Raw genomic sequence first — 25,020 nt, 5'->3', positions numbered from 1 at the left:
AATTTTGTTTCCAGCTTTACATATAGTTTGTTTGTATGTGAATTGATGGAATAGACTCATCGCCGAGCATCCCCTTGCAACCTTTGCTATGGCCAAACTTTGTCGCTTTCGATCGCTCCTAAAATTTCAGTTCAGATTTGCTCGTTCAATTACCCTGTAGTCAGCATTTTTAGTGTCACACGCTAAATCGGAACGTAGCCAGATGGCGTCACCCGACACATACAGACATGTTCAACGTGGTTTTGCATTCATTATCGGACGCCGCACACACACGCAGTCCGGCAGATCATGCTTCCTCATAGACGAGCGTATACACACAGTTTGCCCCTAACAACAACAAATTGTCGTCTTCGGTTCTTTCGTCTTTTTTTTTCTCAAAGATTAGCAACCGTTATGGTGGCACTACAGCAGTTTCAGAAATTCACTCGTCTTCTTTTGCTTTACGTGGCCATTAAAACGATGCTCTCCCATTGAAGGGGCAAGTGCCAGTTGGGGCGTTAGCTTTGTTAGACGCCATCCTGAACAGACGCGGGTGCCGACCAAGTTGCAAGCACATTTTACAACAACGCACCATAACTATAACAACATCTCCAGCAGAAAAAAATAAATAAAAAAAAAGCTTTTTTGCTGTGTGTTCCCTGTTGTCTCTCTACTCCTGATCCAGTGCTCTGACAGAAGGAGAACTCACCTCCATAGAGTTGCGTGTTCATGCAGTTTGTATTACGACAATAAAAAGAGGACAGAACAACCTGTCACTATTTATGCCACCTGTTGTTTTGTTACCGTTGCTGGGTATCTTTACGTGTTCAACAAAGGCCAGAGCCAGCTTCGCTATGTGTAGTTGCGTCGATGATCTCAGTAGTATAGGCAACAACAATGGCAACAATTCAATACTGACGACGCTGCCAATCGGCCACATATTCGGGAGAAGTTGACCACAGATAACATTCGGTACAACTTCAACAAGCATGATATGGCCATGACAGCGGAACATGGTCAGCCAACAAACGCAATAATAGAAGGCTTTGGCCTGCGCTCGCTTTGTCCATTATACTACTCGACCATTTTGATAACAGCATCAAATTGGAAGACAGGAAAAAATTGTCAATTCTTGCAGTAAATACTCGATTAAACACTACGTTTTTCAAAAAGCAGATTGAAGTGATTAATTAATGCGCAAGCAATTTCGGGGAATAAGCCAATCTATAATAAGTGTTTCGAGTTTTACGTACGGTACCGCCATTAAGCACTGTTTCCAATTTTTCCTTAAGATTCTAATATACTATGCACACGCTTTCGTCATCATCATGGCTGACAAAAAAAACACCAAATACACAAATTATTCATACTGTTTTTTTAGTGGTATTGCGCGGTATATTATCATTATTAGATATTATTAAGAGGCGTACATGACTTAGAAGGTAGAAAAGTACTTTCTGAGATTCATTCAGTTGTACCGGGAATCACCTTACGTTGCCAAGCAGCTGATGTCAACTGTAAAATATTTTCATACTATAATGCACAGGATTTATGAAATCATCATTCCTGCGTCATCCTGAAAGTTCTATGCGGCTATTGCAAAAATAACATATATATATTTATATATATATAGCGTTTTTCGTTTCTTTTCGCTATCTGCATAGAGTGATTTAATTCGTAGCTCCTTAATGGGCGTTAAAACGTTGACACTGCTACGACAATATAGCGGTTAGGGGAGCGTACAGACCCATGCTACCAGCTGGTCGATGTTGAAAGGCACAAATCAACATAGTCGTCATGGCCCGCGGAAACGAACGGAGCAAAGTGAAATTTACCGCTTGCTGTGAAAGTATAAGTCGAATGATTTCCAGCTATTTATTAGCTTACCATAGATAAATATTCTACTAATTTCAATCAGAAACATGGTATCTTATCGACCGACACTTCATATGCTAAAACCGCTAGAGGGTCTACTTGTAGCGGCTAAACCGCAGCAAGTGTTACTTCGTGGTTTGAACATGGGGAAGATATTTTTATTTGAGAAATGAGCTGATTACGAAGCTATCAAAAAGTACCTTTCCCAAACCGGCACTGTTAAGCTGCAAGCGTGCGGTTGCGGAATCCGATGTTCTCTACCTGTCTACGACATCGTTAATCTCCCGAAAGCGTATCTACGCTTTCGCGTAATGATTCTTTTGATTTTCCCCTTATTGGCTTCATTTCATATATCAACAAATGGCTGCGAATCGGTCCCGCCAAAAACACTCAAAAAAACCGTCTGCTCCGGGATTTCTGTATTCTCACGCATTGTCAACCAGAACGTAATAAAATATATGTTGAACTTCTCGAGGTAATATTTTAATCTGCGTGCAAGATTTTTCTTTGGAAATTTCCTGTAGTGAGCTTAATTCATTTTCAGGAATCTTTGTGATAATATTAGTCTAGAACATGGGGCAACACAAATTTACCCTACACAAATTTTCAACAAAATAGATTCACCCACTTCATATAGAAACATCGGCCATTCGGAAAGTCAGAGCATCATTGTACACTATCTTTTACGTAAGCTTGTGTTTATTATTTATCTGGATGACTTGCCATTTACCGTGAGTCCCCTTGTGTTTTGTCGTTTGCTTCACCGCCTATGCCGTCTACCAGACAAAATTTTACACGCTCCATAAGCTGAAATACGCATCAAAAGCCGCTAGTAACAGCATGCCTTTTGGTATCTACCGTTTTGCCAATTGATTAGTATCGCTGACGTTACTGGAGCCTGGTGTGATACAATATTAAGCATCACCCATAGCAAGATAGCCAACACAAACGAATCAGCGTTCTTCTCTACGCCTGCATAGCATCTTTCCATAGGTCTATAATACTTCTGACACTGAATATGCAACTAACGTACCTGTCCATGCTTGCCGATAGCAGACAAGATTTACTCTTCCTCCTAGATAAATTTTGACGTATGCTACATGTAGATATAGGCAACTTTCCAAAATTTAGTAAATATCATCTTCAGGCTAGCAAAAATATTATACAGTGAGCGCCATTAATCATCTGCCCTGCGCTGCTTTCAAGAATTATTAATAGGATATGAATACATTTTTTCAAAAATTAATAGCAAATGATAATTGCTATTCAAGTTTTCGATATGTCATCGAGGATCAAAAGAAGTCGTATCAGACAAACAATCGCATTGATTTTTTAAAATTTTTTAATTATACGCAGTTACTACACACGTACAAAATGGACGTCATACCTTGCAAAGAAAAGGTGCTTAGATCATCGGACCAATGTAGACAGATTTACTATTTCTAGAAGAGTGCTTTCTGGTAACCTATATCTACTCTTGGTTCTGTAATGTACTATACAGACTAATATGTACTATATATATAATCTTTCAGTAGGACAATGTTGGTTTATCTGTCGGGGACCTTGCAATTGCTAGAGTGGACCTAACCCACATAAACAGGACTGCAGTATTAATTGGCAATGTTCTGATGGTAGTTAGTTTGTTCCGTTCAGAATAAGCAGCATAACGCTTGCAGCCACCGCTGCTGTAGCTCCATTCTTCTATATCTTCATCATTACAGTGACGCGTTGAGTTTCACCGGAATTTTCCGCGGTTATTTTTGTCATCTCAGTAATCAGCTGCCCACAATGCTTATAATGACGGAACTCTTGAAGCGTCATTCAAGGCCGCCGGCGTTGACAGACCAGCCTTGTCTTTCAGCGACTTGACGGCACGAAAAATCATCATCAAATATATGATTACGATGTCAATGACAATAGGTCTACGAGCAAATAGATTCTGTCTGCAGACGGCAGTTATAGAAAAAAACTGCAGACCCCTCACCCAAAAGAAACTGTACAGCAGCAGCGGTAGCATGAAAAATAGCTTTCAGCTTGGCGCTAACTATATCCATTACAGAGCAAAAAAAAAACGATAATCTTTAGTTTTGTTCGTATTTCTGCCATCCAATCACTATTGGTATCACCGGCTAATGGATAAATTCTTTAACAACAACGGAATTTTAGTGATTAACTATACGACCGGGAGGGGTGAGCGACGTAGAAATGCGGATACACTGTAACTACAATTAATATTACTTATTAAGAATATAAGTTTACATATAAAGAAATGCTTTCTTTTTGTGTGTTTTGTTTTCGTCGGTTGGTAAAGTATACAAAATATGGTAATTTAGTTCATATAAGGTCGTATCAATTTGCACGTGCCTAATCAGATTAGACTAAAGACTGTTTAGTTTTTAACCCTCGATGCTACCGGCTACTTCATCCTGGTTAAAGCGCTATTATATCGATAGTCCGACGTTTCGTTACGACAAACATGGGACTGAGCGTTATCAATTGTCCGTATCGTCACCCAGAACCTCGTTTTCCCATTAAGAGGAGTGTAGAGCAGAGAGTTGATCACTCAAACGAGATTGCACGATTGTGAAGATGTCCCAGGCCGGGCTAAAACAGTGACTGTTACACGCTGCAAAAGCCAGAGAGCAAACCCAGTGGCAACGCACATTTAAGCAAGAAAGTCCATCCACAGCGTACTTATGCAAAAATTTTAACACTTGCGGTGTAGTACGTACATGTTTAGTTTAACCTTGCGAAGACTAAGTATATTAAGAGATGCCCATTCATACGAACCTGTGACGAGGTCTGATCAACAAATTCACACAACTAACAGGATGTTTTAGACTGAGAATTCGTTTGCCTTAGAGAACAGTCATAGTCAGTCTTCATTTACGGGCCCCGTTCACCGCTGCCGCCGCCACACGCCACTTTCTTGCTTCACAGCCTGCTTATTTATGATTGTCGTTATTATTTCGACGCGCTCAGCAGTCATTTTGCTCATCCACTCCCATTAGCAAACCCACTTGTTATGAACAACAATAAGGCTAGCAGCGACGATGTCATCAGTAATAACAAACGAAGGACTTCACAGTGCTACACCACAATTCATTATTGAACTATATTACTGAATGCGGAACAGCAGTCCAACGATTTCAGGCAAGAAAGATAACGGTTTATATCGTGCTTTCACTAATTTTTGTGAAGATTTATTCGGTTACAGTTCGCTCGCCACGGTAACGACGCCGAGAACAGAAACGTTCGAGAGATTATTGACGATAGAATTTTCACGATAGCAGCCACCTTAATGGGCTTGATAAGTAGTCGCCGTTGACCTCTAATATTAAGCTTTGTCTAGTTCATCAAATGGAAGGTGTCGAAGGTTTATGAAACCATTACGATGTTCGCACGGTCCGTTTTTCCCGACGTCTCTGCCTCTGGAACAGGCGGAGAAGTAGGAGAAGACGGGTTCTACACTATGTTATACGGTGTGCCGGTGCTGATAATGGGGAGTGGTGGTCAGATAGCAGCGCTTCATTGCCGGGTCGTGTGTCATTGGTTTTCAGTCCGTAATTTTACTCCGAATGCTCGTTCGTTGACCATGATATTGACATTCACCCAATGGATAGGACGTGTCTCCACCCAGATGTACGTGCCAAGACCGTTTCACCATACCTGCTATCCAGTACGCTTGTTGAAATATGTGTGCATATTTTCAAAGAAAGACTGCAAGTGGCAGTATTTTATGATGCCTATAGGGGGAAGAAGCTGACGCGTCATCGGTCATAAGTGACGAACTCTAGCGCTGACGACAAATAGGTTCGGCCAAATGTTTAGTTACGCCGATGTGCGTCGCTGTACTGCGTCATATTTGTACGAGAATAATGAAAAATGTAAACGATACATTTACGGTTTCGTATTAGTTTTCGGATGACAAATAACAGTTAGTAACATCGACTGAGTCTTGTAAAGGGCACAGCAACAAGCTGATCCGAGACGAGCTTTTTCCCATAGTAGAATATGTGTTCGCAGCTATATCGTCATGTAAAAATGAGTCGATACAGAATTACTTCGTCGTACCGTAAGAGATGCTATGAATCACTGATGTCACAACAGCCATTATTAGATCAGATCTTTGTGAGAATAAATATTCGTCCTGGATGTTGTTAGTAGTGTGTTTATAAAACCAACTAATCATTGAAAATACTCTATCACTTCAGTTAGCTATTATTATGACTGTACTTTGTCATGGTAGCGATCAACTAGAACACGAACGTGAGATAGCGGTAATCCCTGTAAAGTACAACGATAGCAGCACCGTCATCAAGTAGCAGCGATAAATCAATCAATACGCATTTTGTATGGCCTTTGCACACGTAGTCAAGTACCTGTGTGTTTTCATGCTGTGAAGACACGCGCTAACCGACTGGCGGGACGGCAGATAAATCATATCTATCAACCAAGGCTCCTCAGCTACTGCAGCGTTTCAGCGGCACTTCAGCCATATCTACGACTGGCGTATAGTGCCTATATTGCAATAACTACTACATATAATGTTGCGTCTACTATTCACGACTTGTACCACATATTACGGTACGTTATTATATAATACTGCTACCGTTTTACGATCAGCCATCGCTACAGGCCGTATTCGACCTCCGCTTTGCAGACGAGCAAATCAGCAGTGACTGAGTAGGCAAGAAACCCAACTTCGTCCAGCAATGAACCTACGCATATTTCTAACACGATACGTTTACGCAATGTCGTGGTTATCTCCCTGTCTCGTCACGGCACTGTAGTATTTGCTGCCGTAGTGAACCCGAACACGGTACGATTCAAAGACCTTTGAGCCTTTCCACAGTTCTTCCTTGAGCGGTACTTCTCCCTACGCTGCCTTACGGGCTCGCGCGCCTGTCATCAAAGTACCGTGAAAGGAAGTTAAGGTACAAACAGTTGTTTGCCCTAGCATCGACTAATTGCCTTTCTGGCAATTCATAAGCCCTTACACGGATGTAGTACAAGTATGCGTGCGTCAAATCAGCTAATCAGGACATACGCATTCGCACAAGAAGCTGTTCGAGGCAAAAACCTAAATCGAAGCGACAATTAAACGATGGAGAGGCGGCGCGCGGATGCACTACCTTAACGTATATCGAGCATATGATCATATACAAAGTTGATATGTAATTTTGTTTCTTACCTTGGGAGACATAAGATTCTTATAAGGAAACAGTTAGCATAGTATAATAATCCTTTCGGGAACTGTTACGAGAACGTATTTACAGAGATTGCACCGGTGTGCTAAAGCATCCTCAGCAATACGTACATATATAAAGAATGTAGGCGGTAGATAAAATGGAAGCAAATATAGAATAGATCAACAGAGTATCATACATCCATAAGAACTGTCCAGGTAGCAATGATTTTACTACGAGCTAATCAGAACACGTGTTAAACGTAATGCTTTACATGTCAAAAAGCATATTGTGTTCTCGACCGCCGCATACATGCTACGCCGCATACTAAATAAATACGCCGCAACATGCTACTATTGCGTATATATATAAGTTCAAAAAACTTATGTAATGAAACTAACATTTTGATATTAATTGATGAAACATGTTTGGGACCATATAAGATCAGGTGGATGTGAACCACTCGTCCTTGTCGGCCGGCGACAAGGCTAGGTTTGTCCGCTTCATTTTGAGGGCAGCAGCGGGATTCCGCTGTTTTGAGGTTAACGAGTTGCACAACTTTCGACGCCCAGCGCCAGCGGGGGCATTCTACACAAGTCCGCGACAACGGACCCATACCACCGTCATCCCATTTGATTTGGATCGGAAAAAAGCTATTCTAACAAACGCACTTCTTTAGGGAAAAGAGTTCGTACATGAGGCGTGACAAAAAGGACGCCTGCGATGAACCGCCACAAGGGCTGTCGCTGCGATCTAATTTTTGTTGGTATTGTTTCTACCATCGTGAGTGTTGTGGCAGCAAGGAGTTTTTAGAAATTTTCCTACAATATCTTTGAGAATACAGCGCAGAGGGTGTCGATAGGTGTGCCATAAATAATGCCGCTTATTGTAAATAAGGCTCCACAAAAATTCCACCTTGAAATTTCTTTATTTGCTGATGATCGCCTTTGGGTGAGAAGCATGAGACAGGTCTAGCATCCGGTATGAGCAGGAACGATCAGGAGGGGGTCTGGGCAGTGCTACTGAAAATGTAAACCCACTAGAGGATACCAGTTATGAAATAAAGATATTTCGCCGGATAAGCGTGGCGTTGTTGTGATAAACCAAATATTATATAATATAGAAATAAATATAAATATACGCTTGAAGAAATATAGGATCAAAGTAAGGGCTGTAAAGCGCTCGTTGTTGTTAGAGAGCTATTAGAAACTTGCGACTGGATGCATCATTCTCAGGTTCAAATGTTGCTATCAATATGTATTAATTGCCTCTACTAAAACGAAAATGAGTTCAAATCGTTGTGTTTAAGAACTGCAAATCATATCTAATCTAACTATCAGATGATAGCCGAAATTTTCTTTCTAGCATACAGTAAGTACACTGCGTATATAAAATTAGATCAGTCGAAACACTAGTCGGGCTCTTCTTCCGGCTTCAAGTTAATGTACGACGATGTCTCATTCACGCTGCTTCATATAGTCAGCCATCGACCGGCATCTAATAGATCTGCAGAGATCGAAAACTCATCTCACTGACAAAAAGATATCATCAGCGGTAATACACCTATTGGTATCTGTGTTGCCCGTGGAAAAGCCTAAAATTATACTAGGAAAACGAATTCCGCCTAAGGGGTCGACACAAACAATATCAGACTAGTTGTTAACATATATTAGGTTATTACTGACCAGTTCTGACTATAATGTCACCGCATGCCGTTACATTCTTCCTACATAATATTATGGCCATTATAGTGATGGCTATTCACCCAAAGCCACAGTTGTTCCTTGCGCCCAGTATGTCCGTTTTCTTAATGCTATTACAGCTTGGTTATTGCGCAGAGCTTGAAATGCCCCGGCCGGTGCCCCGGAGCCGTGATGGCATAACTCGATCCCCCTCTCGTTCCTTTCACTGTTCATTTCATTGGACTTCATCCGATAGCTATATGACCACGACAACGCTGCTAATATATTAGATCTGTTTGAAGCCATCTTAAATAATCGATTCGATCGGCTAATTCTCTAGTGGCAGCTCAGTGGCGGTCCGGCGGCCGTACCAGCACACGCAAAGCGTCGGATCACCTGTCAACTTTGCAGTCCTGTTATTCTATACAGCACAAATATCATCGCATATATATGTATATGGCACTAGGCAGAAGGGCTACCGGGCGTGCTATTACGGTGCTAGATGACATGTACATAGTTGCAATAGCTATAACGCATAGGTTTTACATAACGTTGTGCGCTTCCGTGGTCAGCAAAAGGTTATTTCACTGTGTATGTCGTTCATGTGAAACTAACGTCTGTTATTGGTAACGACAACAGCACTAATTCTAATGAAAGCTGATGTAATTGCACAGTTCCATAACAAGGATGTGATATTTTAAATACATTGCTGGTCAATTAATCGGTCAATCAGAATGGAAACGGTGCAACTACTCATTTTCGTTTGCCAAAGTGCTCCGTGTCAGGCTAGATTCAGCTTTTTACATGGACTGTTTCAAGATGGCAACCTTTGCTTGTGACTTCGTACATTAAAAAAAGCTTCTTCTTCGTGATCGTCGTTGCGACTAAACGCAATAGCAGCAAAATGAATCTGTTGCTTACGTAACCATCTTCTTTGGTGGTTATTCGAGGGATTCGCTTTACTTAATAACTACCGTATTGATAAACTGTTTATTCGATTGTAAATGTTACGGCCACTTGGAGCAAAAAAAAATGCAAAATAAGTCCAACCGTCACCAACATAAGTTTTGGTCATTAAGTAGATATTTTCAACCTCAAGGGTATTGAAGAAAAAAAAATTGGCTTACATCCTGTGTTAAGGCTTCATAGATAATATAGACACCCACTGTGCAGAGACAACTGCTAAGATAAGAAAAACGAGCTTGAATCAACGAGGTTATTGAAGAAAACAGTTGTAAGGAATATGCCTGAAAATATCGTGAAATTGAACCTATGGCCTAGAAACTTGGACCATTCTATCGATGTATAGAGGACCCCTATCGAAGAAACTTTGCCAAGAAACGCAGAAGTGTCTCTCCCCAAGACACATACGACGTATTACGTAGCCTTCACTGAATTGCAATACGTTTCCGAATATTATTTCCGTAACGGATTCTCTTGTATTAAGTAGCATTATTTTAGAGTTATGCGTATAAATTTAGCATGAATTTCTCCATAGTCTTTTTAGCGCCTGAGGTCAGAATCAATAGTTTTGCTTTCCACAAATCTCATACGATTCACTGCGTCGTATTTTTGACTCGATTTTCAAAAAGCTATTAAGCGCACCGTCGCTCTAAACTATAGTTTGGTGAGGATTATGTATTGTTACCTCAGCGGTCCAGCTCTACATCCACCATATGCGACAAACGCTACTAATTACTGCGACAACGGCTAGGTAGAGGATACTACTCATTAATTGGGCTGTAATGTACTGTAGGGCTCTAATGGCTATTGCACTACTTGAAAATATACTATGTAGGCGGCACAAACATTGCTAGCAATGTTTGTGCCGCCTACATACTGCCTACATACTACCAACTGACTACTGATGGGTTTGTAGTCTAGCTAATCAATATATTTTGATTATCATTATTTTTGGAGATGAAAGTGACTATAGTCTGATACAGACCAATGCTGCCAGTAAATTATTTTCGACGATTTCGTCTGTTATTGATATTATACAGTCGTGAAATCCATTAATGACACTTACGTTCATCGGATTTATCTGAATACTCGGATATCCTATATCGATTCGATCAGAGACTAGATTCTTAAGCATTAAGTACCATGCTATAGTGAGCTTATATAAAAACGAAATAAGGATTTCTCTCACCTGAAGTCTATATCTGTTTTTATATCTCTCGCATAGGTGCGCTTATTATAAATTTACATCTTGCACTATTTAGATGTCTAGGTATCAGAAGACATATTGGCCCGGATTAGCCAATCAAACGATCTTAGCTCAACGTCTGTATTTTTTCGGACTTGAATTGTTAGCGAACATCACACAGCTGTAACACAGCTGAGAGTTGCATTCTGGCAAGTCGTATCACCGATTTGTAGCGGACGATATATGTAATTCGTTGAACAGAAAGGGTAAGATTTGTTTGACTGTTCTATAAATTATTGAAAATGACCGCGGTTTAAGGCGGGGCTTTCCCGGCTCCCGTTCCGTAAGCGCACTACCGGCAAATTCGAATTGAATTAAATTTTTATGCTTGCAGCGAAACGGTCTACTTATGCAGTATGTCTGTGTCAGCTGAGCAATTAGTAATACCCGAACCCACTGTTATACCCAACAGTGTAACCACTTTTTCGTTTTCTACTGAATGAAAACTAGAAAATGGTTCACAGTCAAAAGCGAGGCCAATTATTATAGTGAAATAATAACGGATGTGAGCTCAGCCTTCACGATCGGTTTTATGACAAAAAAAAAATAAAATCGAATATTTATAATTATTATTTGGTAAAAAATGCTCGATAAGTCACCTACTAGCCCAACGACCCAAATGATTGCGTTGATTAATGATAATAAAATCGAAAGCAACAATGTGTAGTGTTTTTGCTATGTTCGTGAGTCTTTTAAAAGAACCATTTTAAATGATTAGAATAATACTAATAATAATACTACGAATAATAATAATGAATACATATGTAAGTGCATAATTATTATAAATGTACGATGCTGTAAATAAAAACCGGAAACTATTAGCAATTCTGTTAACAAACCCGGATGATAGAATCGTTGGACTATAATTTCGGGTATTACGTTTTCGGCCGCAGCTCAAAACTGAATGCCGTTGTTAATAATATCAACAAAAAAAACATGACTGTTAACAAGAGTGATCTCATACAGTATATCAAGCGATCATGTGGATCTGAAAGGGCGACATGGAGCATTATAAATATGTTGAATCAGATCAATTATCGTGACGTTTGGCAGGAAATGATCTTATTCGTGCTTTTTCAGCGTCACCCAGTAACAATAAACAACACATTTTTCCAATAAAAAACAAGGCAGAATCGGTATCACGTTCTGCATTAAAGCGTAGTTATAATAATCCACCATAGCTCGCATTTTCTATTCACGAACGGCGTAGCAACATTTACAGACGGACACGTAAGGCTTAAGAAAATATCTATAACGCTAACTGCATACAAACTTACATAACGCAATTCATATATATAATAGTGAATGAAGAATAATCAGTGAAATATGGGGGAATTTTATCTATTTAATTTTATTTAGAATTTAGCTAATCGGGGACTGATAAATGACTGGGAAGGTTGCAGCCACGACTAATACGTACTTCTAGTTCTCGTTCGGACTGTTTTTGTTTTTTTTTCTGCAGTATGTAGATGTTAAAAAAATCTTTGTATTACACTGACGAGCCTAAAGTAACTATCCTATACGAAAACTAGCTCGTGAGCTTGATTCTGTTTGTTAGGCTACAAAAACAGACGAGTTTATATAATCAGTCACGACCTATATGCTCACAATACTCGACCCGTTTATTCTACTAGTTAAGATGACAAAACCTTTATTATTGAATAAATTACGTTTAATCTTGTGTATTCTGTATTATACGTTGCAAGCGCTTAATAAAGTTTATTTAGCTAAGATATTTTAGCCCTACCGAAGCCACACGGTCGAATCTAAATAGACTGTCTTGCTTAGCTTGCCGTACGAATAGCGGGGCGCATTCTACCGCACAGCGTTGTACTGATTACAACTGCACACTGTTGACGGCATGACGGAATGACGGCAAGCACATACAATGCTTTGCATATCTCGAAAATCTGATCGATTCGCGGTCGAATGTTCGATCGAGTCGAATGAGTAACTCGAACAAAGCCCAATAGATCCGGCAACCCCTCCTGAAATCTACCGAACAGCATCGAGTAAGTGTGGCTTCTACTACTCGTCTAGTGTGGCCCATGTGTCGATCTTTGTACCCGGTTGAATGCAACCTTTTCTTGGTTCCTGGTGGCAGTTATTACCGACAAAGATGACGACAACGTCTAGATTATGGGTAGTTGTAGCTGATAACGCGTCTCTTCAGTCAACCGTCTTGTGTTCGTTCTGGGCTTGGCGACAGCAACGGCGTAAATATGTGATAGCAGGCAGGTTGCAAAATAAGATTTCTTTTCAGCCCGCTCATGTTCTGCGTACTCGATCCGCTTCTAGATCTACGAGGCTGATGATGACGGTAGCCGGGAACAGTAGCCTCGACTAAGTCGAATGTTCAGTTTGTCCGACTAATTAGCGTGCCACAGAGCCTAGTGTTACTAGTGAGGCCATGCCAGCCTAATACGCTACTCCTATAGCACGACGTGTCGGCTAGTCGCAAGTCGGTGACATGCTCCACACTCAGTCGTGGAAGCCTGTCGCGGTTACGTTGGGCCGCTGGCTTTGCTGGTCAATGCCCGGCAGACGACTTCTTAGATAAGCGTACAATAGAAAGGAGTGAAGCCCAGCAGGCCCATGTTCGATGGAGCCGCCAGAAACGAGAACAATTTCAAAGTACAACTTGTTCCGTTAACAATATGCATGTTGCATCATTGTTGCTGCTGTTGTAAAAACTTTCAAAGCTGCAAACGGCGGTAGACAGATAGAAAAGCTTGATGCAGCTAACAAGCGGCGCCCAATCCGGTGAGTGATTAATAGTTCTTACTAATTGGCTAAGGTATACGTAGAACAAATTGTTTCGATACGCTACTAAGGGATACTAAGTACCACAGTTTTACCCCAACTTGACCGCTTTTTCAAATCATGCGCGTATCTGCTGACTGAAATGTGACAACAAATAACAAGCACGACAGATGACAAACAGCGACTATCAATTCCTAGTAGAATTTAACGGGGTTTCCTGGTGCCTTGTCTATTGTAATAGCACGACTCACAGTGGGAACATCGAGCTTTTATGTTTGATATTCCAGAGGCACATCCTTGATCTCCCTTGCTTAATATTTTGCAACTTATTCTAAAAAGAACAGACACAATATAGACAATGAATTTTCCCGACTCTAACTCGTTATTCATGCAATATTGGACTGCGTTTGAACTTTGCGAGACCAACATATTTTACCGAGATTAAACGTACTTGATGCTTGATTTCTAAATACGTTACATTTCTCTAGATTGCAATGCCGATTAGAACATCAGCGTTTACACGAAGCAGTTTACCTCACTTTATAACATTTATATAGAACCAGGATAAATTGTAAATTGACTGCAGAAATTATCGCCACTATAATCCACATTATATAATAATATATCCTTTGAAATGTTTTAGGCTTCCATTTCATGTACGTGCTATACAATATCATTTTACAGTATTATTTCCCAAACAAAATTCTCCATAGAGCCTTCAAAAATACGAATGCTTCGTTTCCAGGTAATTCATTTTTCAAATTTCTATATTCATCCAGACGAACCAAAGCAACTATATTAGCAGCAATGCTGTTTATCATTCATTGTATCTAGCATGCAGCACAGAGTTTTTTTTTATTTTGATTTGTTTTTGTTCGTCTAAATATAATATATTTGGTAACCGAAAATCAATTCATATATATGACCTGACTGATTAATCACGTTCCGCATAAACAATATTTAACTTTATTTATGGTTAAACGATCAGTCTACTTAGAGCGGCCATGGGATACCGGGGTTGGCAAATCATTATAAGTTTAAGCTACATAGTAAAAAAATTAAATAATTTCAATTCAAGAGTTCCTTTATACTTCAAATTTACCTCTTACTTTTTTAACGATTTTTTTCATATGCAATATAATTTGCCGGCGAAATTAGCACTGCAGAAAAGCGTTTGCAGCGCTCCAAGAGGACACCGATCGAATTTCGATCGCTTTGGTTCGCTTTCCAAGCCACAAAAAAGGAATCGCCTGTTCCCCATAACAACAAGCATATCGCCATCAGACAGCAGAAGTTCCCCACCCAGAGTTCAGGACAATTGCACACCCCAGAGGCATACGGAATATCCGAACTAACCAGCATTTGTCAGAAGGGCTTATCCGATACGTTTAACTGAAGGAAAAATATCTGAATTCTATGTGAATAGATGAACCAATATATATCATGTTTACACGTGAATATCGTAGTGGATTGCCGTGGACGCTCAGATACGAGGTCTACAGCACATCCGCCTCAAGCCACAGTTTGATATTTCCAGCCTATAAGAGAATAGTATGGCGCTGAGATTAGTCAGGTCGGTTTAGCTAGTGCAACAGTAAAAAGGATTATTAAAAAACAAATAACAATACCCTATAATTGTATCCGTTCGGAAGCACGTTAGCTCTTCGCCATGTTAAAATAGATACTCACTTTTGGCGGCATTGAGCAGTTCCTTGATCTCTTTGATGATGCCCTTGATCGATTGTGAAGTGATCTCTAATTCTTTTTCATGACTAGCGAGATTGTCACGAAATTGTGGCGAATCCGTGAGGCAGTCACGAAATTCGAGTGGTAAAAGACCCATTGTAGTTGATCACCGGTCGCGGAACCAGCTTTGCGGCTTGCTGACGATAAATCGTGATTGTTAAACCCGATATCGAAAATCGCTGGTCACTCTAATTTTTCCACTTTGAACTTGACAGCGAATCAGTGGACTTGAAAACTGGCCAGTTTGTACAGAGCCACACGCTATATCGTTGACAAACCTAGTAACGAAGTGGAACTGAGGTCTTTGCTACATTACGGTGCAGCATTCTACTGTTATAGCTACTCCATTACAGCACAATGGCAATGCAGATTATGAAAGACACTGACACAATTCTTAGCTACAAGCTCACCCCTCCTGCAAACACAGAATGAAAAGCCAATTTTGCACAGCGGCATCACCAGATACTTCGTCGCTATATACACTGCCTATCTGCACACCACAACACTATGAGCTTAGATTAAATTTAGCAAACTGTTGATCAGCCAACCGTTGTGGGCCTGTTACTCCTGCCTCCGCTATCGTTGACTTTTTCGGCATTAATTAACTGCGGAAACTGAGAGAAACCCACAGGAGTCTACGAAAGCCGTGCAAAACTACCGCTGCTGCTGCTGCTGCTGCTGCTGTACTCCAACAGGAGCAGACAAACTGTACAGTGATTCTGTCCCCGGTGTCCCATCTGACACCTCGCAGGCCGGCCTCTTAGCTTTCACTTTGTAGATGCAACACAAGAACCAAACATACACATTTCAGCATAAATAGCAACCATCGTCACCATCACCATCATTGTCGTCATCATTGGTGTCGTGGTATAGACAATACCGACGATATAATCGTATCGGCGGATTAGCAACACGTAACTGCAGTATTTCGGTATTTCCGATCAGACGAGTTTACCTGACGAACGCTGTCGATAAACGATAGCAATGCACTAGTCGTTATTCGAAACTGGTCAAGTAATAGTAAAGCTTGTAAAAAAAAAAACGGTAACTACTATCCATCAGCGGGTGTCTACATGTGCCGTGTTTTCGATATTCGAGCAGATTTCGTTAGGGAAAAACAAAATTCCTCTCGTTGCATGAACACAATGAGGAGCATTACTGGCCACAAGCACCACCATGCGTTAGCCGGATATAATCACATTAGCAGTAGCCACAAAAGAAAAATATCGCTTACTGTGGAAGCACCCCTACCACTGAACAACAGACAACACAGTAAACGGAATACAGGGGACTATCACATTCCGCTAACTGCGTTCACTGTCACCCGACAGTTCAGCACACTCCCAAGATTCTATTGACCAGATCAATTCTGTTATTCACCAGCAGTCGATTATTCTCGGCCATCGGATAAGTACATCGAAAATGTTCTGAGCGCTGGAAACTTCTCTATGGACCACTGTCGTTGTTTTCGTGTTGGCGGTCTAATCGACTGATTGACTGAGTGAAGGCTGACAGCGCTGCATTCGAGGCTGATCCGCGACTATTGCTGCCGCCATCGTCGTTGATGCTTCTTGCTGCTCGATGGTCGACGATCCCTCCACAACGATCGACCAGAACGCCACCATCAACACGACAAGTCGGCGGCCATCAGCACCATACACACTGCTAATGGCCGCTCTTCGTCCTCCGGGATGAGTGTTAGAATAGATTAGATAGGACGAACGCCGGCAGAAGCGCACACATCGACACCACGGATACACGAGCATATGCAGGCAGACGGACAGCCTGCCGGTATCTGTCGTCTACCACGGCAAAGTTTTCCCTCTCACTTCGACGGTTCGTGATATCGTCGCTGTTGCTGCTGCTACCACCGCCGCCGCCATCGTCGGCAGGGTGTGTGTAGCATTAGAGCAAATTCTGATGTGCTTGAGTCCAGTACTGTTATACTCGGTTAGTGTTATTCCACATACGTAATATCACTATTACGATTGTCGCTAATTTGATGATATCATACGAATAGTATTGCTACCTTTCAACTAATTGCCATGCTGCCATTGTCCAGCGCTGTCGATCGGATGCGGCATGAGTGGTGACTGTTCGGCTAATTCTGTCGTTGATGCGCACTATTTTTCATGGACATTAAATCGCTTGCCCTGAGGCTTTTTCGTTTCCTTCTCGCTCCGATTTTATATATTTTTATTTCTTTTTTTTACAAACTTGTGTGTGTTTATACCAAAAAAGCTGTGGTGTGTGTGTGGGACGGGGGAAGGGGGTGTCTCACGAGCAGCTCCAGCACAGTTGCTGTTGGCAATTAACGCTACTATTATTGCCACAGTTGCGATTGCAGCTGCGAGACAGTAAACTATTTCTTTCCTTCTCGCCACATTCTCTCGATAGTCACGGGATTATTGCTTTCGTTGCTGTTGAGGTCGATGACGGCCTACTGCCAGAATCAACACAATCTATTCACTCCCATCAAAAAGCCACCGCAAATATTAGCTATAATCCTGTTGATATTGAACATCTCGTTCTCCAACCTGTTTAGCTTTACAAGCGCAGGATGTAGGCTTGGTTGCTGCACAAGAGAGTTTACCAGCAGCAGCGGCAACTATTGCGTGGCGCTCTTCAATTTTCCCCAGGCAAAAGTCACCCAATAGGCGCTGTTACTCATCATAGTTAGTGATGGAATCAGTCAACCATTTAGGCAATGTCTCAGCTCAGTGGAGGAAGTCGACAACCTTTATAAAAAAAAAGGGAATGTAGGGAAAGGATGATGCGGTGTATCGGGTAGTAAAGTCCAGGAATAAAAGAAGCACCATTACAGTAAAACATCTAAGCTGACGCACAAGAAACCCAATATAACAAATACCAGTAAACAAACAGAGGACGACTGCGCCCTCTAGGAGCAAGGTTTGGAACTTATATCACTCAAAAGTGATCGCATTAACACTAGCGTAAATTTCAAATCGAGGGGAATATTCATGTCTGCATGAACACGATCATTTTAGAATCGCGAATGAGGAGGTAAAATGTAAAAAAGTTTTCTAACACATACCAGTACTTTGTGTAACTCTGAGTTCAAGTGCTACTTAAACTCAAAGAATTATGTGATTGAGTAATGAATGCGTAATCAATAATAAACAAGAAAATCTGCCATTCACTTCGCTATCCTCAAAGAGTTGTTAGTACTGTTGTTTGAGGCGGAGGTCGTCAAGCGTAAAGATGTGAGCTGTGGTCAAACGTCAGTTCCACGCTGTTCTGTTTTCGTGCAGCATAGCCAATACATAATGAGAAACGGTAATGTAGTAGTAAGGGAACAAATTAAAAAAAACAAACCAATAATAATCAATATTTCATATCTGTCAGCTTATATCAATAAAGGTCTATTCCGAACATGGAAGCGAATGACGCTGCAAATCCAAGGCGCATTAAAGATCGAAGCCCAGAATGTATAAAAAACTTCGACATGTCGTTAATCAATTTTTTCTTCGTACGCTGAGCTACGGAAGACGCGGAATCGTAAGCGGCGCTTAGGGTATGGTTGTCATCATAGTGAGGGTAGAGCATTTATTGCTTACAAGTAAATAAATTTGACGACGTTTCTCACAAGAATAATGAGTTTTATGGTACGTGTTGGAAATAAAAAAAAACGAATTCTATCTTTAACTGCTTTAATTCATTAGTCGACTGGAACTTTCAGATGAATACCATTTTTCTCGAATGAGTTAAAAACTGTATCTTCTTTAGCCCATTTTCTTATTTATTTGAACCATAACGATTAAAGCTGGCTAATATTTTGTAGTTCTGATTCCAAGTAACTACAATAATCTTCGAATTTATTGATCTGAAATGTGAACTGTAAGGCACGTCAATAATTTCATTTACAATAAAATGACAGCTAGCTTTCTCAATATCAAGTTGAAAAAACTTACGCAGTGCTGTCAAAGCTAATGCCGGAAATCGGGTTCACTTCGGGGGCTATACTGTGCACACTCTGTTGGGAATTTCAAGAGCAGACTTTTCACTTGATCGCATTACGTAATTAGCTGAATTTTTCTGCCTCGAATATGCGGATCATTTTTTTTCTAGTCTTCCATGAGCTACACTGGTCTATTGGAGCACGTTGGAACTTGTTCTTTTGCTTGAAATACTCTGCTACCGGACCTCGGTTAGGACGAGACGACTTGCAAGCCGTTGCGTTTTGGAGCTTGACTTTTTCCTGAAGATAATTATTTTTTTATTATAAGTAGTAAACATTTTCCAACGGCTAAATTGTTTTTGGTGCTTACTGATGGTATGGTAGCGACTGGAACACCTTTCCTGAAGTTAGCTAGTGTTTTGGGGAAAATTCTTGCTTCTTGGAGTCCGTCTCTCTTAATAATTCTTAAATGTTAGGTTAAAATATGTGAAAATGCTATTTTGTTTATAAGTTTCTAAAACCGTTTAAGTCGTGAACTGCTGAACCCTTCTCAAAATTAAGCATTGTTCTTCTATAGGGATTTTATGTTTTTATCCTCGATTGTTGGGTTCAATTGAGGGCAGACGTTTCCTAAATGTTATTTATAGGCTATTATTAATAGTTTTGCTTTTTGGCGCCTCTTCACCTAATTTAGGCCGACTCTCCAACAGTGGAGTTTTTTTATAACCATCGTTTTGGCTAATGGGAACAAATGTTTAGTTTAGCTCTTCAATCGACCTTGAACAGGCCGCTTCCACGAAATCTTGTAAAGCATACAAGCTTCGGCTATCACTATGCAAATAGTCAGTGCAGCGTTAGTCAACGTGGCATTCATCTGGCGAAAATCAAGGTACGTATGGTCAGCCCCACCAACTTCTCTCCACACCAACTTCTGTTCGAAGAACACATTACCGTACTCGGCTGTTCGCGTATCCTAAGCTACCCACCGGATAATGTGAAACGTGTTGGAAGGCCCTTTCGTCAAGTTCCAGACTCGGACCGCTCACGTCGCCCGGCCTTTTCGGGCTGAAATTACGGACTGAAACACTTTAGCTTTCGTCTGCCAATCCGGACGAATCCGGATTATAATCGGAATATTTGTTGCAATATGCATCTAAATAAAGACTAGGATGTAAACTTTAAATTGTGAACCACTGTAAATTCTGCTTCATCATCACGCGTAATGATTATGTGAACTTCACGTTTGCGTTTGAGCAACTCGGGAACTTCTAGTGATTCCAAAGGTTTTGCCTTCGAAAATTTCACTGAACTGAGTCCAACAAATGAGATAGGTTTCAACTATGCTGCTTAGACGCTTCATCCCTGCGTCCCGAGATGAATTTGTGGTTGAAAACTCACGATATTTTGTTCTCCGCTATAGGAGCAATCACTGCAAAAAACATGTCGTCAAAAAGCTGAACCACAAAAATCGGAATACTAAACCCTCAGTTATACTAGACCTTAGGTTGACAATTCTAAATCGACGCATGTGCATTCGACAGCGCTACTGCAAAGCGGTATCACCACCATTACTGGCGGCAAGGGCTCAATATTATTGTATCAGTTAAAATAGTACGCCAATTAAACATTACATCTAAAAACTAGCATCATAAATCACCGCTAGATGCGACCGTTATTTTTGCACTAAGGATAATTTCATCGTTAATTAATTCACAGCTTTCTGATTTCCACTTAGCATTGTCTGCTTTTTGCTTAGAATCTTCGCACAGCGTTCTTCTCGAATAATTGGAAACGGAATTCCACCGTCGCGTTCAACCATGCCAATTCTGACAAGAGCCTGCTTTCACATGAGAAGACCCCAAGGGATAAAGCAAGTAATCTTATTTTGTTACGCTTCCCGGGTCACTGCCGTGCCATTAACAGTCTAATTTTACAAAAACTCCAAATTCTTTGCAGTAATAATTTGCAATACCTAATTATGAACGCGTCATTCGAACTGAGTGACCAAACTTTAAATTCCAAAGGTACATATGTGTTGTGCCATAAATAGCAAATAGAAAATGCGAGGGTGTAAATCTGTCTTATGTGTAACATCTTATTTTTTGTTACTGGTTATTAACCAGAGTGATGTCGCTACTGTTATTTTAGATAATGTCAACTTTTTATATCATGTGTCATACTCTTGCGTTTGCGTACGATAGGTAGAAAAAATGACATGGTTTGCTGTCTGTGGGCACGTGGAGACGTTGTTTTTCTTAACGTACTTGCTATACCCACTAGAACTTTAGTATGGTACAACAAAAACCAACTGAGGCATTTCGATATGTAAATATTACTTTATCATAAATATATATATAAAAATAATTTATTTTCCAATCAAACTGACGAAATATTACCAGCAATATATAAAGCTGGTTCTACAACTTATCCGAAATTTTGTGTGTTTACCGAACGAACTGAACATGGAGTCATCATACTCAGGTTTCGATGTAGATGTAGGCGTTCCAGGGGCGTACCTGATCCGCACCAAGTACTTGTTAAATATGAGGTCTGGATATATTTTTTAGCCATGGAACGAAAGGGATTTCTCCCTTGATGTCCATCTGCTTAATGGCGCATCCACAGCCGACACAGCGTTTTGATGGTCTTTTGTGAAGTGACTGAAATCCAAATTTAGGGAGCATGCGACCCGTGGATTGCTTATAAATGAGTATTTTCCATGACCACTAGTCACTTGCCCAACCGTACAAAAATTTTTAAATTTTTTCAGATGTTCTGTACTCCATGTCTCCACATTGCTCATTATCCTTGAACTCACTAAGTCTTTGTTTAGAATACGTTTCAGTAAATCTCAGCGCAAAATGGCCAATGCACGCCTTAGCTCTGTCGAAATAAATAAGTTTTATATGGCATTTATGTACTAATTGCTCACAAATTAGTACATTCAATAGGTTCAGATCATGACTCAAGAAGCCATTTTAATGAATATACCTATATATAATGAATTGCTTCATGATAATCATAATGACTTCGCAGCCTGATAGAAAACCTTCGTTGTGGACTACGCGCAGAGGTTACTCGCGCGTAGCGTTGAGGTTTATAAGAAAAACGTAGACATCAGGTTTCGCCATGAGGGCACGATGCGTTTTAGTTATACAGGAATAGCTGACCAGACCAGCACAAGCGTTATCGATGTACCTCCGTTCGCATGTGCTATCAAATTTGCTTTGGCATGTAATTTTTATCGCCATGTATGTCGAAGACGAAATGTGACGCGCTTTCTAGGCACTATCATAGCTGGCGTCGCCCAGAAACTCTGGACAATCAAGTGTTTGATAATGGGTATGTAATTGATCTAGCAGAAACTCGCGCCTCTGTAGGCTAGAGCCACGTCGTTGGCAGGCTTTTCTGCCAATCCTGAATCTCCATGCACAAGGCCCTCTCAAGCCAATGAAAAACTCCAGCAATCGAGCACATCAGTGACTAGACTTGTGTGATGAATGGAAATAATGATCCGGTTTTGACACGGTAGCGTCGAAAAAAGTATAGGTTGGAAATACTACATTCGAAATCTGTCAAGCATTTTACCTGCGTTGAAGAGAAGTAAAAGTATAACGCTTTGCAATATTTGAATAGTGTGAAATTATCACTAACTAATTAGATTAAATAAAGCTTGCGTTTAGACCCAGAGTGTCAAGGAATTTCGCTTTGATTTGGGTGTGATTATTTATGGCATTTCTTTCAAGCACGAATTTCTTAATGTTCAAATGTAAGTGGTGCAATCACAGGCCTACCCTTTCACCACTGACCAAGTTTTTGTTGATAGTTTGTTTATCTTTACATAATTAATGAAGAGTTACTAAGTGGACATCTTTATTTTTTCATTGTAAGCGAACAATTTTATTGTTAAGACAATATCAGTATAGGGCACATTTTTTGCTATATAATTGACCCTCGTTATTATCGCCGGTGTTAAATCATTCAGATTTATCGGTGTGTTCACTATAACACGATCTTAAATAAACTCTCGATTGCATTTGTTTTTTAAACTGTTCTCGCTGTGGGCAGCGTTCTATGTGGCTTGTGCATATTAGAACTTTCAATATTTTTAAAAACTGAAACTTTACGAATACGAGTAACCTTGACCCACTCCATATAATATCTAGCAGCTGCTGAAAACATTGATACGATCTTCACCTAGGTTGCCTTCTGTTTCCCAATTTTTCTCACACTCAAGTGTAAATGTTTGCTGTTTGACGCCCCAAAAGAGTTAAATAGAGATGCATTAATTCAACAATACAGTCGGTTAATAGTTGTATACAACGCTAAATTGACTTTCCTTTTAATCCAGTCTAAGCATATCTAGCCTTGTGTAATGTCTAACGGCTTAAACACTGAACATTAAGTACAAAAGATCATGTTTATCGAATTCGATCGATATCTGAATATGTCGACTCCGGCAACGCACTTCACGTTTCATACTTGCATACATAACGAATGAAATGTATTCGCGAACGAAAAAAAATAGCTTCGAAGTAAATTAGGGCAGCATTTAACTTAAATTGCCTATCTAGAGCTAAATGCGTAATATAGCTACAACCCAAGGAATCTTGTAGACTATAACGTGGACCGTTTATAACATTATTCCTCTCTATTATACCGAGTTGGTAAATGACTGAGTCGCAAACTTGTACTTCGATTGTTTTGGGAAATTCATTATATGCAAGAACAATCTGACATGCTATAAACTGTGGATTCGGTCGTCCCAGCCTTTTTGTGTAAACCTCCAGCAACGACTGACAGCTCGCCAGCCCCTGGGAATGTTATACGCAGCAACTACTTACTGACCATATGATACGAAATTCTACAGTTCAAACCTATACAGGACTGATATCAAACATTCGTAACTCCACGGAAGTCTTACAAATAATAATTTAATGAACAAAATACAAATCTGTTGATAAAAAGCGTTTCGGCAAATTAGACACGTTATAGGTATGGATGGTGGGGGGGGGGGGGGGGTCTGAACCACTTCCTTGCCCAGTCTAGGGTTTCTCTATGGCTTACACTGTGCAAACCTAACTGCAATGAGATATTACTAGAGGAAGTGCTTACCGGTTACTTCTAGATATACTCGAGAATTTCAATTTAAAAAAGCGCGATATTATCCACAAGATATGTGTAAAAGATTGCATACAGCTTTATATGGTCCACTAAAAAGTATATTAGAAGGGTCGTAATATTTTTCGTTTAGCTTTACTTTTTATATTAACAGCTTTATTAGCGGTATTATAATAACAGTATTAATTCATTACTACGCATATCACTTCTGTGGGTTAGCTTGTTAGTGAAAGTTTTTAATTTTAATTTGTAAGAATAAATAATTAATGTTTAATTTGTTTCCGGTATTTTGTTCGTTCATAAAGTCCTACCTAGATCCTGTCCGTTGTAGTCAACGGATAAGAAACTCATCAAGCTGGAGTATAGTTAATTCTAAAAGCTATGAATGAAATAAAAGCCATAGGCAACCGACCGCTAGAGACAATGAGAGAAGCTAATCCAGTCTGTATGCGTTTATGTACTGTGGAAGCTGCTGACGCTACGTTCACTGCTTTTCATGTTAATTCCTCTAAGGTTTGATCATTATATAAGGCCTCC

At 40.3% G+C, this 25,020-nt stretch overlaps 1 protein-coding gene and 2 long non-coding RNA genes across 5 annotated transcripts in view; 2 read left to right on the top strand and 1 right to left on the bottom strand.

Moving 5' to 3' along the window:
- The window catches only part of Graf (GTPase regulator associated with FAK), a 48,799-nt gene extending 31,409 nt beyond the window's left edge, over window positions 1-17,390 (bottom strand). For 2 of the 3 annotated variants that reach the window (XM_022850814.2, XM_022850815.2), the window contains exon 1: window positions 15,387-17,390. In XM_022850814.2, the coding sequence (XP_022706549.1) occupies window positions 15,387-15,540 (154 nt within the window). In that variant the 5' untranslated portion in view covers window positions 15,541-17,390. The remainder of the gene's footprint in view (window positions 1-15,386) is intronic. The other variant, XM_086972522.1, reaches the window with a different exon arrangement.
- The window catches only part of LOC147752118 (uncharacterized), a 21,648-nt gene continuing 8,937 nt past the window's right edge, over window positions 12,310-25,020 (top strand). The window contains exon 1 of the long non-coding RNA XR_015314980.1: window positions 12,310-13,697. This is a non-coding gene — a long non-coding RNA (uncharacterized LOC147752118). The remainder of the gene's footprint in view (window positions 13,698-25,020) is intronic.
- Window positions 17,411-19,109, top strand: LOC111270548 (uncharacterized). Its single transcript, XR_002686341.1, has 2 exons — window positions 17,411-18,467; window positions 18,810-19,109. It is a non-coding gene; the product is annotated as an uncharacterized LOC111270548 (long non-coding RNA).

This window comes from Varroa jacobsoni, unplaced genomic scaffold (genome assembly GCF_002532875.2).
Source record: "Varroa jacobsoni isolate VJ856 unplaced genomic scaffold, vjacob_1.0 scaffold_1490, whole genome shotgun sequence".
NCBI classification, from domain to species: domain Eukaryota; kingdom Metazoa; phylum Arthropoda; class Arachnida; order Mesostigmata; family Varroidae; genus Varroa; species Varroa jacobsoni.
Note: the sequence above shows the minus strand (reverse complement) of the source record. Positions and strands in the feature narration are given on the sequence as shown.